Source organism: Harpegnathos saltator, unplaced genomic scaffold (genome assembly GCF_003227715.2).
Source record: "Harpegnathos saltator strain DR-91 unplaced genomic scaffold, Hsal_v8.6 scaffold79, whole genome shotgun sequence".
Lineage (NCBI taxonomy): Eukaryota > Metazoa > Arthropoda > Insecta > Hymenoptera > Formicidae > Harpegnathos > Harpegnathos saltator.
In genome coordinates this window covers 1194-19522 of record NW_020230637.1, presented here as the reverse complement: position 1 = coordinate 19522, position 18329 = coordinate 1194, and the positions used below count along the sequence as shown (strand labels likewise).

The 18329-nt window shown below is 43.7% G+C and overlaps 1 protein-coding gene across 1 annotated transcript; it reads left to right on the top strand.

Moving 5' to 3' along the window:
- Positions 1-796: 796 nt before the first annotated feature.
- LOC105188684 (bone morphogenetic protein 10) lies at positions 797-4396 on the top strand. The gene is made up of 5 exons (XM_011150268.3): positions 797-1338; positions 1734-1890; positions 1981-2129; positions 2223-2324; positions 2554-4396. The coding sequence occupies exons 1-5, from the start codon at positions 1129-1131 to the stop codon at positions 3649-3651; spliced, it is 1716 nt and encodes a 571-aa protein (XP_011148570.1). The 5' UTR covers positions 797-1128; the 3' UTR covers positions 3652-4396.
- Positions 4397-18329: the final 13933 nt, after the last annotated feature.

Genomic DNA, 18329 nt, shown 5'->3' with positions numbered 1-18329 from the left:
CTCAAAGCGAAAGCTTATGTGCAATAAAAAGATAATCATACAGGAGCCTCCTTTCAGTTTCCAAAAATATTCCCGTCTTTTGGAACGAAACGATTTTGATTTCATTCAGTTTCAGGCTCTCTGTAGTAATATTCGAAAGGATCTACCTAAGCGTTTAAAGTCCGGTTAATCGAGGTAGTAAATTGAATCGGATGTCATAGGCAGCAGGTTGCTCGTAAAACATGCAATAAAATTTTTACAGTATACCGTACGAACATAACTTTGTTGCATAATTTATTTTGGAATAAATAAATTGAACATAAGCACGTGGATTCATTTCGCGCACGAGCGGTTTGTCACTGGGTTAAACGGTCAAGGAATGTTAATGAAGGTGAAAAGTTGCTACAAAAAGATGAATTTGCAGTCGGTCGGGTTTGTGTCCAACGACAGAGGGAAAGAGAGAGAGCGAGAGAGATAGATAGATAGATAGATAGATAGATAGAGAGAGAGAGAGAGAGAGAGAGAGAGAGAGAGAGAGAGAGAGAGAGAGAGAGAGAGAGAGAGAGAGAGAGGAGCGAAAAGAGCCAATGTTGCGGAGTGGCAATGCGGGGGAGGTAACTCTCGGCATAGCATAAAGGTGACTCCTCACAGTTAAGATCTCCCATATGCCACTTAGTATCCCGTTCGACAAAGTCTTCGTGCGACTTTCTCATTTCTTTCACTTTCTTTCTCTTTCTTTCTCTCTCTCTCTCTCTCTCTCTCTCTCTCTCTCTCTGTGTCTCTCTCTGTCTCTCTCTGTCTCTCTCTCTCTCTCTTTCTCTTTCTCTCTTACCTCCCCTTCCGCGTTGATAAGGTGCGCGACGAGTTCAGGGAAAGACGCTCTTATCCCTCGATCGCGATGAAGGCATAGTCGATGCGCGACTGCCACAGTGACGACGACAGTGACGACGACGACAGTATCGCTACATTTTCCACGCATATCTCTCATGATTGAGACGAGAAGGAAAACGTGAAACAGTCGAATATATTTGTTGTCACGAGTGGAAGAGGTTCTTTCCGGCGCGAGAACGAAATCGACGACTTGACCGCGTAGAATTTACTCCAGCGTAGATCTTACCTCACGATCAACGCAGATCTCAGCCGATTGTGATGACGAGAAGCGCCTTATTCTGTTTACTGGTGCTATTATTCTCATTGGCGTCATTGAGAGACGTTACCCCGTATCTGTCGGAGATTCTCGAGGACGAGGATGGTCTTGAACAACAACTTAAAAGTTCGTGGCCGTTTTTCGGTCAGCTAAATACGGAGGAGAATGATCTCGCATCTCGACGGGAAGAAGCTCTGCAAAAGATACAAGAGGTTTGTGTGACGACTATTTACGGGTTAAGTTACGGATTAAGTCATCATATGGTGGTTGGATGTGTTTGGGATACGGTAAACGCTGACGGTCGGCTTGAAATGAGTCGAATCTCTCGAAAAGTGAAAATGCGCATTACGGCATCTACCTGTATTTATTCGTAATTCCTCTTTACGGTAAACATGGAGTCACGAAGTTTGTTGTGTTCAAAGTACAATACAGTGAAGATCGTTTTGAATAATTTGTCGAAATTTGCGTGCAAAATGCCGCGTGACCGCGCACTTTGTGCATAACAAGGCACTCGAATTCGCTCGTTTCGATTTATTCTAACGTTCTTTGCAATGACAAGAGAATACCGGATCGAGCACAGCTTTTAATGGAAACGGTAACGTTGCAGATCCTCGGCATTCGGAGTCAAAGCGAGAATCTGGTTCATCGCAAAGTGCCGCCGCAATTCATGATAGAGCTTTACAACACCATCGTCGATTCCAGCGGTGTCGCGCAAGGTCGGAATCCCTACAATGCCAAGGTCGTTCGCAGTTTCATCGAGCGGGGTAACTTGCTTTCAATCACTTTAAAGAGTTCGTTTGCAAATGGCAGGATTAAGGTTTAACCCAACAACATATTTCTTCCTTCGCGTTTAGAATCCAGCTCTTTGTCATATTTTTACTTCTTCAACATCTCGGGTCTGGAGGTGAACGAATCAGTGTTGGAGGCCGAGCTACACTTGTATCGGAAGAAAATGCCTCTGAAGAATCTGCGTCCGTCGACACTTACGTCACCCTGTTATCTGGTAAGTGGCTGGCACGGTCAGTGTCGATTTATCTTTCGTGACGTACGCTGGAACGATTCGAGCATTTGACGCGCTCGTTTGATCTTTGCGCAGATAAGAGTGTACCAAGTCTTGAAGGATCGCAGTCTTGACGTCCCGGATTTTCATCGATTGCTAAACGTTCGTTGCGTTGGTGCGCACGATTCAGGCTGGCAGGTGAGTGATCGTGATAATACGATCGACGTATCGTTGAAGACGAGAAATTTGCAATTTTGATGATAATTAAACGTTAAGAGAATGCTGAGAATATGAAAATAGCTAAAAAAATGTCAATCTTTTATCAATTGTATGCAGAAATTGTTTCAAAATTTCCGATCTCTAAGAAGCTTCTACCTCGTGTAATCAGTTCTTGGTTAATGAGCAATCAACGGATCGTTTTGCACAGGTATTCAATGTGAAACACGCTGTTCTCGAATGGATAAACGGAGCGCCGAATTTGGGTCTTTTGGTGACGGCGTCGACCTTGCTCGAAGACCAGGTAGCGGTGGAGTTTTCGCGTCGAAAGGATTATCATCACAGCAAACAGCCGATACTGGTGCTTTTTAACGATGACAAGGGTGATCGCAAACAATCCGGAATAACGAACGTCGCGCCTCGCTACTATGCTTACGCCAACCAAGAATACCAGTTAGAAAATGCCCAACAGGCGGAAGAGACGAGCCACGTAAGGACGAAAGCGAGAAACGAGAAAATGGATCCGGAAAACAAATACGACAGCGTGGAGCATTACAGAAGACACAAGCAACGTGGTCAATCGGAGGAGGCACGACCGGAAAACAGACCGGGCGAGTCGGAGCTTTTTCAGAGGCGCAAGAGGAGACGCGACAAGGGAGAAGAGCCGGCGGACGGTAGTCTTCCTCGCTACGACGGACCGTCGGAACGGGAAGCCGGAGCTCTGAGGCTGGAGGTAACGAGCGGACGCCGTCGTCGTGACGTCGCGTCGACGAAGAAACACTCGTCCAAGATCGTATCGTCGAGGGACACGAGAATCGCGAGGATTCTCACGTCTATGGACATCTACGAGAGAGCGGTGTTTCGAGAGGGCCTCGGGCAAACGGTGCGCGGCAGGTCGACGAGACGATCGATCGCGCGAAAATATCGATCGATGCGATCGACGATGAGCGGTCACAACGCGACGATTTCTGTGCAGAACAGCACAGCGAACGGCGAGTGCGCCAGACACGAGCTCTACGTGGATTTTCGCGATATTGGCCTGTCCTCTTCTATCATCGCACCGCCCGGCTACTCCGCTTATCAGTGTAAAGGTGTCTGCGAACCGCCGCTCCGGCAAGACCAACAGCCGACGAATCATGCGACGATACAGGCGATCGTGCACAAAATGGGCTTGGTAAAGGACGTCGGGAGACCCTGCTGCGTGCCGACGAAGCTGCTCAGCACCAGCATTCTTTTCTACGACGACAACGAGAACGTTGTACTGAAGATGCACGAAGACATGATCGCGGATCGCTGCGGATGTCGTTGAAGGGAATCTGCCTCAGACCTGTTGCTGCTCTCCAACGATCATTCGCGCGCGGGAAGATGAGGAAGGAAATGCTTCGTACCATCGCGCCTGTTAGCAAATTTACGAAGAATAGAACGCCGATAGTCGCGCTCGTATTCAATCAACTGTCTCAATGGTCTCAATGTTTCGTATCTTGGATCAAAAGACTATGTTCGCGAGTTAATTCCAGCAGTACTCGATTGTTTATTTTCTCTTCTGAACTTCTCTCTCCTCGGAGAAAAGTCGGATCTTTCGAAATTTGTAATGAAATTGTTGAATGTAAAAGTGACGAAAAAGATTTCTCCAAGATTCTTCAGATAATGTTACAATCGCAGTCATTAGTGGATTGATGAAAAGTGCTTGTTAGTATTCAGTCATTCTCGAAGACTTAGCCGACGATGATCTTTAATCGTTATACCGTGCGTAACTACCTTTTGTATAAGAACATTCCCAACTGTGCGTAGTATGAGATGTATCAATGAATATGTGTCTATATTAGTACACAGTTAAGTCATAGCGCCGTTAAATTATTGTTATAATTATAAACAAGGGATTTGGTTGATTTATTCAATTGCGTGTACACACACACACACACACAAGCGCGCGCGCACGCGCCCATACGCACATATGCACATACACACATGATTTGTGCGGTTAATGTTATACCATTGCTTTATTTATATCTAATGTAAAACGTAATGGAAATAAATAATGTTAAAATAATGGGGAGTATGCAATCGTGATTGACGTTATTAATCCGTTACCTCTTTGTAACAGCAGAAAAAGTTATTCTGGCAGGGATAAAGAAAGAGTTAATTTAAGGACGGGTTTTGGAGCGATTCTGATTTAATATTTGGATATTCGGTGATACGCGGTGTATTGTTGCGCTCCTTTGATGTCTCATCGTTATACGATGTATTTTTCCTCAGCAATTACGCGGAAAATAGTGACAACAATGTAGACAACTTCAATGTACAACAGTGTAGATTTTTTATTTTGCTTCCTTCTTTCTATTTTTTGTTTCCCTCCTTTTTTTTCTTCTTTCTTTCTTTCCCTCCTGCCTTTTCTTCTTCTTCCATTCTTTCTTTCTCTCTTTCTTATTTTATCTTTCTTTTTTTCTTTCTTCGGACAATGATGACGAAGTAAATGTGTTCACAGGTGTCGTTAATGGCGGGAACGTGTCGAGCGCAGTAAGTGGTTACGAAGTGTACTCCATAGTTGTAGCTAGCGTTATTACTGTCTATGGAGGAGCTAAATTCGTCTCGGACATATTTCTGCTCTCAGCATCGGAAGTAATTAAGTTTCGGATTCTTCAATTTTTATTCGAGACGAAAACCATTTAACTGGCAGCCTATCAATACCTTGTATCCTCAGCCGTTCAGGAGATACCGAAGGTTACATTTTTAAATTGTACTGTTAATATCTCCGTTTCTACTGGGAATAGAAAGATGAGCTTTATGGTGAGAATAGGGTTGATGTTGTGGCAAAAGCGTGTCCCTGTATCTTGAGCCGTTTAGGAGACAAAGGCCCGTTCCTTCATTTTTAACCGTTTAGCAAATATCGAAGGTTAAACTTTTTACCTTGTACTGTTAATATCTCCATTTCCACTGCGAATTCAGAGTCGAGATTCATGGTGAGGATAGGGTTGATGTAAGACTATATTGTGGCAAAAGCGCGTCCCTGTAACTTGAGCCGTTTAGGAGATATTGAAGGTTAAAGTTTCTCAACTTGTACCGTTAATATCTCCGCTTCTACTGGGAATCGAGAGTCGAAATTTATGGTGAGAATAGGGTTTCTACAAAACTATATTCTGGCAAAAAAACAGGCCTGTATCTCTTTTTTTTTTGGTAACGCAGGGGAAATCCATTATGGATATCCCCGACCATTTGGGGGGGTCGAGGGTTATGTCAGACTCTTACAGACTAAAACCCCTGCCGGATGTCTACCATTCGGACCATGGTGGGGGGAGTAAGGGGAACTACTCCCGTATTCCCTCCCCGACAGGCTTGTATCTCTAGCCGTTTAGAAGATATCGAAGATTAAAGTTTTCCAACTTGTAAAGTTGATATCTCCGCTTCTAATGGGAGTAGAGAGACGCCATTTACGGCAAAATGTAGGGTTTTGAGACGACTTTAATTTGGTGACAGAACCAGGCCTGTATCTCTAACCGTTTAGGAGATATCGAAGTTTAAAGTTTTCCAGCCTTTCTCCGTCGATATCCAGCCTTCCTCCGTCGATATCTCCGCTTCTGCTGGTAGTAGAGAGTCGTCCATGTAGTCGAAAATGTAGGGTTTTGAAATGTAGGGTTTTGAAAGGACTTTAATTTGGTGCCAGAACCAGGCCTGTATCTCTAACCGTTTAGGAGATATCGAAGTTTAAAGTTTTCCAACCTTTCTGCGTTGATATCTCCGTTTCTACTGGGAGTAGAGAGTCGCCACTTACGGCAAAATGTAGGGTTTTGAGAGGACTTTAATTTGGTGCCAGAACCAGGCCTGTATCTCTAACCGTTTAGGAGATATCGAAGTTTAAAGTTTTCCAGCCTTTCTTCGTTGATATCCAGCTTTCCTCCGTCGATATCTCCGCTTCTGCTGGGAGTAGAGAGTCGTCCATGTAGTCGAAAATGTAGGGTTTTCAAATGTAGGGTTTTCAAAGGACTTTAATTTGGTGCCAGAACCAGGCCTGTATCTCTAACCGTTTAGGAGATATCGAAGGTTAAAGTTTTCCAACCTCTCTGCGTTGATATCTCCGCTTCTACTGGGAGCAGAGAGTCGCCACTTACGGCAAAATGTAGGATTTTGAGAGGACTTTAATTTGGTGCCAGAACCAGGCCTGTATCTCTAACCGTTTAGGAGATATCGAAGGTTAAAGTTTTCCAACCTTTCTGCTTTGATATCTCCGCTTCTACTGGGAGTAGAGAGTCGCCACTTACGGCAAAATGTAGGGTTTTGAGAGGACTTTAACTTGGTGCCAGAACCAGGCCTGCATCTCTAACCGTTTAGGAGATATCGAAGTTTAAAGTTTTCCAGCCTTTCTCCGTTGATATCCAGCCTTCCTCCGTCGATATCTCCGCTTCTGCTGGGAGTAGAGAGTCGTCCATGTAGTCGAAAATGTAGGGTTTTGAAATGTAGGGTTTTGAAAGGACTTTAATTTGGTGCCAGAACCAGGCCTGTATCTCTAACCGTTTAGGAGGTATCGAAGTTTAAAGTTTTCCAGCGTTTCTCCGTCGATATCCAGCCTTCCTCCGTCGATATCTCCGCTTCTGCTGGGAGTAGAGAGTCGTCCATGTAGTCGAAAATGTAGGGTTTTGAAATGTAGGGTTTTGAAAGGACTTTAATTTGGTGCCAGAACCAGGCCTGTATCTCTAACCGTTTAGGAGATATCGAAGGTTAAAGTTTTCCAACCTTTCTGCGTTGATATCTCCGCTTCTACTGGGAGTAGAGAGTCGTCACTTACGGCAAAATGTAGGGTTTTGAGAGGACTTTAATTTGGTGCCAGAACCAGGCCTGTATCTCTAACCGTTTAGGAGATATCGAAGTTTAAAGTTTTCCAGCCTTTCTCCGTCGATATCCAGCTTTCCTCCGTCGATATCTCCGCTTCTGCTGGGAGTAGAGAGTCGTCCATGTAGTCGAAAATGTAGGGTTTTGAAATGTAGGGTTTTCAAAGGACTTTAATTTGGTGCCAGAACCAGGCCTGTATCTCTAACCGTTTAGGAGATATCGAAGGTTAAAGTTTTCCAAACTCTCTGCGTTGATATCTCCGCTTCTACTGGGAGTAGAGAGTCGCCACTTACGGCAAAATATAGGATTTTGATTGGACTTTAATTTGGTGCCAGAACCAGGCCTGTATCTCTAACCGTTTAGGAGATATCGAAGGTTAAAGTTTTCCAACCTTTCTGCGTTGATATCTCCGCTTCTACTGGGAGTAGAGAGTCGCCACTTACGGCAAAATGTAGGGTTTTGAGAGGACTTTAATTTGGTGCCAGAACCAGGCCTGCAACTCTAACCGTTTAGGAGATATCGAAGTTTAAAGTTTTCCAGCCTTTCTCCGTTGATATCCAGCCTTCCTCCGTCGATATCTCCGCTTCTGCTGGGAGTAGAGAGTCGTCCATGTAGTCGAAAATGTAGGGTTTTGAAATGTAGGGTTTTGAAAGGACTTTAATTTGGTGCTAGAACCAGGCCTGTATCTCTAACCGTTTAGGAGGTATCGAAGTTTAAAGTTTTCCAGCCTTTCTCCGTCGATATCCAGCCTTCCTCCGTCGATATCTCCGCTTCTGCTGGGAGTAGAGAGTCGTCCATGTAGTCGAAAATGTAGGGTTTTGTAATGTAGGGTTTTGAAAAGACTTCAATTTGGTGCCAGAACCAGGCCTGTATCTCTAACCGTTTAGGAGATATCGAAGGTTAAAGTTTTCCAACCTTTCTGCGTTGATATCTCCGCTTCTACTGGGAGTAGAGAGTCGCCACTTACGGCAAAATGTAGGGTTTTGAGAGGACTTTAATTTGGTGCCAGAACCAGGCCTGTATCTCTAACCGTTTAGGAGATATCGAAGTTTAAAGTTTTCCAGCCTTTGTCCGTTGATATCCAGCCTTCCTCCGTCGATATCTCCGCTTCTGCTGGGAGTAGAGAGTCGTCCATGTAGTCGAAAATGTAGGGTTTTGAAATGTAGGGTTTTGAAAGGACTTTAATTTGGTGCCAGAACCAGGCCTGTATCTCTAACCGTTTAGGAGATATCGAAGGTTAAAGTTTTCCAACCTTTCTGCGTTGATATATCCGCTTCTACTGGGAGTAGAGAGTCGCCACTTACGGCAAAATGTAGGGTTTTGAGAGGACTTTAATTTGGTGCCAGGACCAGGCCTGTATCTCTAACCGTTTAGGAGATATCGAAGTTTAAAGTTTTCCAGATTTTCTCCGTTGATATCCAGCCTTCCTCCGTCGATATCTCCGCTTCTGCTGGTAGTAGAGAGTCGTCCATGTAGTCGAAAATGTAGGGTTTTGAAATGTAGGGTTTTGAAAGGACTTTAATTTGATGCCAGAACCAGGCCTGTATCTCTAACCGTTTAGGAGATATCGAAGGTTAAAATTTTCCAACCTTTCTGCGTTGATATTTCCGCTTCTACTGGGAGTAGAGAGTCGTCACTTACGGCAAAATGTAGGGTTTTGAGAGGACTTTAATTTGGTGCCAGAACCAGGCCTATATCTCTAACCGTTTAGGAGATATCGAAGTTTAAAATTTTCCAGCCTTTCTCCGTCGATATCCAGGCTTCCTCCGTCGATATCTCCGCTTCTGCTGGGAGTAGAGAGTCGTCCATGTAGTCCAAAATGTAGGGTTTTCAAATGTAGGGTTTTCAAAGGACTTTAATTTGGTGCCAGAACCAGGCCTGTATCTCTAACCGTTTAGGAGATATCGAAGGTTAAAGTTTTCCAACCTCTCTGCGTTGATATCTCCGCTTCTACTGGGAGTAGAGAGTCGCCACTTACGGCAAAATGTAGGATTTTGAGAGGACTTTAATTTGGTGCCAGAACCAGGCCTGCATCTCTAACCGTTTAGGAGATATCGAAGTTTAAAGTTTTCCAGCCTTTCTCCGTTGATATCCAGCCTTCCTCCGTCGATATCTCCGCTTCTGCTGGGAGTAGAGAGTCGTCCATGTAGTCGAAAATGTAGGGTTTTGAAATTTAGGGTTTTGAAAGGACTTTAATTTGATGCCAGAACCAGGCCTGTATCTCTAACCGTTTAGGAGATATCGAAGGTTAAAGTTTTCCAACCTTTCTGCGTTGATATCTCCGCTTCTACTGGGAGTAGAGAGTCGCCACTTACGGCAAAATGTAGGGTTTTGAGAGGACTTTAATTTGGTGCCAGAACCAGGCCTGTATCTCTAACCGTTTAGGAGATATCGAAGTTTAAAGTTTTCCAGCTTTCTCCGTCGATATCCAGCTTCCTCCGTCGATATCTCCGCTTCTGCTGGGAGTAGAGAGTCATCCATGTAGTCGAAAATGTAGGGTTTTGAAATGTAGGTTTTGAAAGGACTTTAATTTGGTGCCAGAACCAGGCCTGTATCTCTAACCGTTTAGGAGATATCGAAGGTTAAAGTTTTCCAACCTTTCTGCGTTGATATCTCCGCTTCTACTGGGAGTAGAGAGTCGCCACTTACGGCAAAATGTAGGGTTTTGAGAGGACTTTAATTTGGTGCCAGAACCAGGCCTGTATCTCTAACCGTTTAGGAGATATCGAAGTTTAAAGTTTTCCAGCCTTCTCCGTCGATATCAGCCTTCCTCCGTCGATATCTCCGCTTCTGCTGGGAGTAGAGAGTCGTCCATGTAGTCGAAAATGTAGGGTTTGAATGTAGGGTTTTGAAAGGACTTTAATTTGGTGCCAGAACCAGGCCTGTATCTCTAACCGTTTAGGAGATATCGAAGGTTAAAGTTTTCCAACCTTTCTGCGTTGATATCTCCGCTTCTACTGGGAGTAGAGAGTCGCCACTTACGGCAAAATGTAGGGTTTTGAGAGGACTTTAATTTGGTGCCAGAACCAGGCCTGTATCTCTAACCGTTTAGGAGATATCGAAGTTTAAAGTTTTCCAGCCTTTCTCCGTCGATATCAGCCTTCCTCCGTCGATATCTCCGCTTCTACTGGGAGTAGAGAGTCGTCCATGTAGTCGAAAATGTAGGGTTTTGAAAGGACTTTAATTTGGTGCCAGAACCAGGCCTGTATCTCTAACCGTTTAGGAGATATCGAAGGTTAAAGTTTTCCAACCTTTCTGCGTTGATATCTCCGCTTCTACTGGGAGTAGAGAGTCGCCACTTACGGCAAAATGTAGGGTTTTGAGAGGACTTTAATTTGGTGCCAGAACCAGGCCTGTATCTCTAACCGTTTAGGAGATATCGAAGTTTAAAGTTTTCCAGCCTTTCTCCGTCGATATCCAGCCTTCCTCCGTCGATATCTCCGCTTCTGCTGGGAGTAGAGAGTCGTCCATGTAGCGAAAATGTAGGGTTTGAGAGGTTTTGAAAGGACTTTAATTTGGTGCCAGAACCAGGCCTGTATCTCTAACCGTTTAGGAGATATCGAAGGTTAAAGTTTTCCAACCTTTCTGCGTTGATATCTCCGCTTCTACTGGAGTAGAGAGTCGCACTTACGGCAAAATGTAGGGTTTTGAGAGGACTTTAATTTGGTGCCAGAACCAGGCCTGTATCTCTAACCGTTTAGGAGATATCGAAGTTTAAAGTTTTCCAGCCTTTCTCCGTCGATATCAGCTTCCGCGATATCTCCGCTTCTACTGGGAGTAGAGAGTCGTCCATGTAGTCGAAAATGTAGGGTTTTGAGAGGACTTTAATTTGGTGCCAGAACCAGGCCTGTATCTCTAACCGTTTAGGAGATATCGAAGTTTAAAGTTTTCCAGCCTTTCTCCGTTGATATCTTCTCCGTCGATATCTCCGCTTCTGCTGGGAGTAGAGAGTCGTCCATTAGTCAAAATGTAGGGTTTGTGTTTTGAAGGACTTTAATTTGGTGCCAGAACCAGGCCTGTATCTCTAACCGTTTAGGAGATATCGAAGGTTAAAGTTTTCCAACCTTTCTCCGTTGATATCTCCGCTTCTACTGGGAGTAGAGAGTCGTCACTTACGGCAAAATGTAGGGTTTTGAGAGGACTTTAATTTGGTGCCAGAACCAGGCCTGTATCTCTAACCGTTTAGGAGATATCGAAGGTTAAAGTTTTCCAACCTTTCTCCGTTGATATCTCCGCTTCTACTGGGAGTAGAGAGTCGTCACTTACGGCAAAATGTAGGGTTTTGAGAGGACTTTAATTTGGTGCCAGAACCAGGCCTGTATCTCTAACCGTTTAGGAGATATCGAAGTTAAAGTTTTCCAATTTCTCCGTTATAGCTTCCTCCGTCGATATCTCCGCTTCTACTGGGAGTAGAGAGTCGTCCATGTAGTCGAAAATGTAGGGTTTTTGAGAGTACTTTAATTTGGTGCCAGAACCAGGCCTGTATCTCTAACCGTTTAGGAGATATCGAAGGTTAAAGTTTTCCAACCTTTCTGCGTTGATATCTCCGCTTCTACTGGGAGTAGAGAGTCGCACTTACGGCAAAATGTAGGGTTTTGAGAGGACTTTAATTTGGTGCCAGAACCAGGCCTGTATCTCTAACCGTTTAGGAGATATCGAAGTTTAAAGTTTTCCAGCCTTTCTCCGTCGATATCCAGCCTTCCTCCGTCGATATCTCCGCTTCTACTGGGAGTAGAGAGTCGTCCATTAGTCGAAAATGTAGGGTTTTGATGAGAGGACTTTAATTTGGTGCCAGAACCAGGCCTGTATCTCTAACCGTTTAGGAGATATCGAAGTTTAAAGTTTTCCTGCCTTTCTCCGTTGATATCCAGCCTTCCTCCGTCGATATCTCCGCTTCTGCTGGGAGTAGAGAGTCGTCCATTAGTCAAATGTAGGTGAAATGTAGGGTTTTGAAAGGACTTTAATTTGGTGCCAGAACCAGGCCTGTATCTCTAACCGTTAGGAGATATCGAAGGTTAAAGTTTTCCAACCTTTCTGCGTTGATATCTCCGCTTCTACTGGGAGTAGAGAGTCGCCACTTACGGCAAAATGTAGGGTTTGAGAGGACTTTAATTTGGTGCCAGAACCAGGCCTGTATCTCTAACCGTTTAGGAGATATCGAAGTTTAAAGTTTTCCAGTTTCTCCGTTGATATCCAGCCTTCCTCCGTCGATATCTCCGCTTCTGCTGGTAGTAGAGAGTCGTCCATGTAGTCGAAAATGTAGGGTTTTGAAATGTAGGGTTTTGAAAGGACTTTAATTTGGTGCCAGAACCAGGCCTGTATCTCTAACCGTTTAGGAGATATCGAAGGTTAAAGTTTTCCAACCTTTCTGCGTTGATATCTCCGCTTCTACTGGGAGTAGAGAGTCGCCACTTACGGCAAAATGTAGGGTTTTGAGAGGACTTTAATTTGGTGCCAGAACCAGGCCTGTATCTCTAACCGTTTAGGAGATATCGAAGTTTAAAGTTTTCCAGCCTTTCTCCGTCGATATCCAGCCTTCCTCCGTCGATATCTCCGCTTCTGCTGGGAGTAGAGAGTCGTCATGTAGCGAAAATGTAGGGTTTTGAAATGTAGGGTTTTGAAGGACTTTAATTTGGTGCCAGAACCAGGCCTGTATCTCTAACCGTTTAGGAGATATCGAAGGTTAAAGTTTTCCAACCTTTCTGCGTTGATATCTCCGCTTCTACTGGGAGTAGAGAGTCGCCACTTACGGCAAAATGTAGGGTTTTGAGAGGACTTTAATTTGGTGCCAGAACCAGGCCTGTATCTCTAACCGTTTAGGAGATATCGAAGTTTAAAGTTTTCCAAGCTTTCTCCGTCGATATCCAGCCTTCCTCCGTCGATATCTCCGCTTCTGCTGGGAGCAGAGAGTCGTCCATGTAGTCGAAATGTAGGGTTGAATGTAGGGTTTTGAAAGGACTTTAATTTGGTGCCAGAACCAGGCCTGTATCTCTAACCGTTTAGGAGATATCGAAGTTTAAAGTTTTCCAGCCTTTCTCCGTTGATATCCAGCCTTCCTCCGTCGATATCTCCGCTTCTACTGGGAGTAGAGAGTCGTCCATGTAGTCGAAAATGTAGGGTTTGAATGTAGGGTTTGAAAGGACTTTAATTTGGTGCCAGAACCAGGCCTGTATCTCTAACCGTTTAGGAGATATCGAAGGTTAAAGTTTTCCAACATTTCTCCGTTGATATCTCCGCTTCTACTGGGAGTGGAGTCGCGATTTCGGCAAAATGTAGGGTTTTGAGAGGACTTTAATTTGGTGCCAGAACCAGGCCTGTATCTCTAACTGTTTAGGAGATATCGAAGGTTAAAGTTTTCCAGCCATTTCCGTCGATATCCAGCCTTCCTCCGTCGATATCACCGCTTCTACTGGGAGTAGAGAGTCGTCACTTACGGCAAAATGTAAGGTTTTGAGAGGAATTTAATTTTGTGCCAGAACCAGGCCTGAATCTCTAACCGTTTAGGAGATATCGGAGATTAAAATTTTTCAGCTTGTACCGTTAATATCTCCGCTTCTATTGTGAATTGAGTGTCGAGATTTAGGGCAAAAGCGTGTACCTGTTTTTTGAGTCGTTTATCAGATACCGAAGATTACATGTTTTAAATTTAAATATAATTTTAGTTTAATTCTTTAATTTTAATGTTGATATCTTCGCTTTTACTTGGAGTTGGAAGTCGATGTTTATTGTGTGAATAGGGTTAATATAGGACTATATTGTGGCGAAAGCGCGTTCCTAGGTTTTGAGCCGTTTCCGCGAAGAAACTGATCGGAGGACGTTCGCAGCCGTGGTGGAATTTGACGTTCGCGTTCGCAAGGGCTTAGTATTTTACTCGCGAAGGGACGTCATCGTCCTTCTTTTCACAACGGTGTCGGATGTTTAGCTCCTTTCTTCCTAATTTTCTGCGACAACAAGACCGCGTCGGGGCCCTAACGGGGCATGTTCGCTTATAACTAGCGTTTATCTGAGGAGCGCTTCTCGGGAATATTCTGCTCGAAGGATTAGTCCGCGATAGAAAGTTTCCTGCGATCGGAGACCTCTTTAGTTTAAAGTTAAATTGTAGCAAGAGTATTGTTATCGGGCAGCTCTGATGCGGGCTGCTGGCATCAATCTGTGACGTCTACCGCCGCTTTTGCGATTACCGGTAAATTCAGTGTTCTCGATTGCTCGCGCGATTTCAGGTGGCCATAATATGGGAATAATACGTGGCAATGTGTGGCAATAATATATAGCAGTAATATACGGCAACAATATATGGCAACAATATATCGCAACAATATATGGCAATAATATATAGCTATAATATATGGCAATAATTCATGGAATATATTTTTCGTTATAAATGTCAATGCAAATTTGCGGCATGCACAATATAATAATAAAAGAGCTCTCTGTAAGTATTGAGTCAAACGCTCACCAATGATGATGTTGGTAATGTCCCGTTGCCAATGTCCAACCAGGTCTACCAATGTTCTTCCATGTCCGCTACCGCTCTCCATGTCGCGCAGCATTCATCTTGCAGCGCGTCCCACGGTGATTGCTACACTTTCGCGACGCGGTCGATATTTGTATTAGAGCGGCGATATTTGCGTCAAATAACGAACGTTTTAAGTCGACATCGGTGGAAACTTTTTACGCGCTGCGAAATGGACTTTATAAACTCGATCGGCAAGGAGCAAAAACTGTGTGAAAATTTATCGACTCGTCCAACGGACTTTTACGGCGCTTTTCGCGATTGCATCGGAAAAGTCACGAAAATGCGGTATTATCGATATCTACGGGTGCAATATTCACGAATGCACGTGAGGAAAGATTAGATAATCAAAAGCCGGTCGCTTCAAGGGAACGCAAAAATAGAGAAGCGGGGCAACGTTTTCACGCATGATAGTTCCGTCACGACGAAGCTTACGTTCGCGATACTTTGGCGAAATGAGAATTTAAGTATTCTTTGTTGGAGCACGGGTAAAAATGCGTATTTTGATAACCGCGGTCGCGATATTCAAAGGCACGCGAGCGAGGATACCTCAAGCTCGGCGTGCGCTTGCGCAATCTGTGCGCGCATTATACGCTGCTCGAGACAATAGGGATCGTGATGAATGGACAATATTGCCATATAATTCTACAGCCTGTTTTGCAAATAAAAGAAAAGCAGCAACGGTATCGGCATTTATGCGTATGAATATATTTTACACGGACAATTGAATATTGTCAAATAATTATATCGTTAAATAATTCTGCGGCCCGCTTGAAAAATAAAAATAAAGCAGCTGATGACGATTTCGTGTTTGTACATCGCGGTTGTACAGAATATTTCTTATTCAGATGACTGAATATCAATAGAGAATCATTCACTATTTTAAATCTCGTATGTAATGCAGGATATCGTGAACAAATAATTCCCTAATTGTTTCGAGCAATGTATTGAATTCAACGTCACAAACACACACATGCAAGAATCTATTTGCAATTCGCATTGACGAACGATATTTCATCTAGTCACACCATATCCGTCATGCGGAATTTTGTTTTTCTTTTTGTTTTGCATTTACTCACCGAAACGACTTGCAGTCAGAGCCGGCCACGTTCCGCTTCAACTCTGTAACAAAAAATTCACATTCGTTCATGAGATCAGACCAACGAGTGCGGGCGAGTAAAATTGTAGTTTACCCTTTGCGATCGTAATTCAAGTCGAGTCGGAAATTATATCCCAGCTCTAGATCGCCAAGAGTCAAACAGAGGATTATAGTAAATTTGTAAACTTACCTTCAAGCCGACTCTGCTTGGCCCGAACCGAATCCTTCGGTGCGGCATCCCGTCCGCCGAATTGCTGTTGTTTTCCGCACAACTGAAACAGAAAAATAATTTCCCGGTTAATAACCTGCGGTAGAGAGAGAATATCTTGGATCGGGCGAATCGAAAATACGGAAATATTTTGATGTGGGATTTTTATCTCAATATTTATATTTCAATATTGAAGATTTAAATGAGACATGAAACTTTCAAGAGGGCTGATGAGGAACAAGTTGCAAAGGCAAAGATCGTAAAGGGTTGAACACAGATGTATAGGAAACTTGTAAACTTTACCTTCCGATCGACTCTGCTTGGCCCGAACCGGATCCACCGGTACGGCATCCGCATCTGCCGGATTGTTGTTACTTTCCGCAACAACTAAAACAGAAATGTAGTTTTCCCAGTTGATAATCTGTGGTGGAGAGAGAATATCTTTGATCGAGGTAAATCGGAAATACGGAAATATTTTGATATGGGATATTTATCTCAATATTTTAGTTTCAACATTGAAAATTCAAATGAGACATGAAGCTTTCAAGAAAGCTGATGAGGAATAAGTTGCAAAAGCAAAGATGTTAAAGGGTTGGACAAAGATGTGTAAAAAACTTGTAAACTTTACCTTCCGGCCGACCCTGCTCTGCCCGAACCAGATCCTCCGGTGCGGCATCAGCGTCCGCCGGACTTGCTTCTCGCAACGTCTGGAACAAAAATTTAGCGTTCCTGGTTGGTAAGCAGCGATAGAGAAAGAATGTTTGATCGGAATGAGTGGAGAATATTCGCTACGGTTTTTTTCTTCATTGACATTGAAAGTCTAGATAGGACATGGAGCTCTTGAAAGAGCTGACGAAAAAAGATGACAACAAGAAACGGAGACAACAGTTGTGTGCTTTCGAAAATATTCTTTTACAAATGGACATTTAAATTTGAATCCCGTAAGGAGAGTAAGCAAACTTGAAATGATTTTGTAATGCTTGACGCAAATTTTGTGATACCATTATTTTTGGAGAAGATACAAATAAAATGATATAATTTGATTTTGGTTTATTTTTATTTGGTTAAATTGTTATCTTTTTCTATAAAAATAGAAATTTAGATAATAATATTTCATGTTAACGTATTTAGATTAGTTATCATATAAAAATAATAAATACATGGTACTCAATGCATGCGACTTACATTGTCGTATTCTTACTGGTGTCCTTTACTCGCGGCATCATAATCCTCGACCGAAATAATCCCTGTGTCTCGGAACGTCGCCTCATCCCTCATTGTGAATGTAATCCCTCGGATCGCTCACTGTCACGGACACTGTCATTGCACTATTAAACACTGCACAATTAAACTATTAATGACGTTCGGATAATAGGCCTTTCGCGTCCGCGTACACGTAAGCTTGTAATTCGTGCCCGACCGCGAAATATTTTTTCGCGATTTCGTCGAGACACGTCATCAGAATTACACGAGAAGCCGCAAATTTTCGCGTGTCGATACAGACTACACTCGCTAATGAGAGGACCTCGCGTCCGCGTTAATTAGGCGTTCGAACATTACTAACGCCGCGACAATGACGCAGTATATTGCTGGAGAGTGACGCGGTCCGTGCGGCTTGAGTGCCCGAGTCTAACTGGAGGCCATTTTGCGTCGCCGCAGCATGTAGCCGCTTTTCGGCGGGAGACGAATTCCCGGCTTCTGATTGGCTGGGGCCTCCCATCCGGCCATCGCCGTCTCGGTACGTACGTTGCGCCTATTCGTGATTGTCCCCAAGCTGTGTAGCCTCAGGGACTGTTTAACGGTCTTAAGGCTCGTCTACAATAGCTGGAAGAGTAAGGCTGTAAGGCTGTAACGTAAGCTGTCAGCGAATGAAAATATTTCATTTCGTCGTCACGGATCTAACTACTGGACGGGTAAATGTGAAATAATTGTTTAGCCGCGTTAATTAAAATATATATTGTTGCAATAAAAGAAGGTTATGTAAATAGAGTGTACTTAATAATAGAACTTATTTTTAAACGAAATAATCCAGCAGCACAGCACAGGAACGCATCTCACCACAGTTGGTATGGTGTGGTAGTAGCTTAAAGTTTTATTTAATACTATAATTTCGATCCTAATTATTTAACGACGATGGATCTAACTAAACGCGGTGACGCTCTTTGCACATGCGAATTACAGATCGTCGGAGTCGATTGCTATGCGTCAGTTCTCAATTATCCCGGTCATCACGATAGGTCCTTAGGTGGTTATTTCGCAATTACGCGTTTTTACTGACTATGTTATCGTAACGGATCGAGATCACAGAACATACTAGCGCGATACTGGAGGCATGCGACTTAC

Excerpts from the sequence above, each read along its gene's own strand:
- LOC105188684 (XM_011150268.3), top strand. The coding sequence starts at position 1,129 with ATGACGAGAAGCGCCTTATTCTGTTTACTGGTGCTATTATTCTCATTG. Across the intron at positions 1,339-1,733 it reads CTCTGCAAAAGATACAAGAG|ATCCTCGGCATTCGGAGTCA; the intron begins GTTTGTGTGACG and ends GTAACGTTGCAG. Across the intron at positions 2,325-2,553 it reads CGCACGATTCAGGCTGGCAG|GTATTCAATGTGAAACACGC; the intron begins GTGAGTGATCGT and ends CGTTTTGCACAG.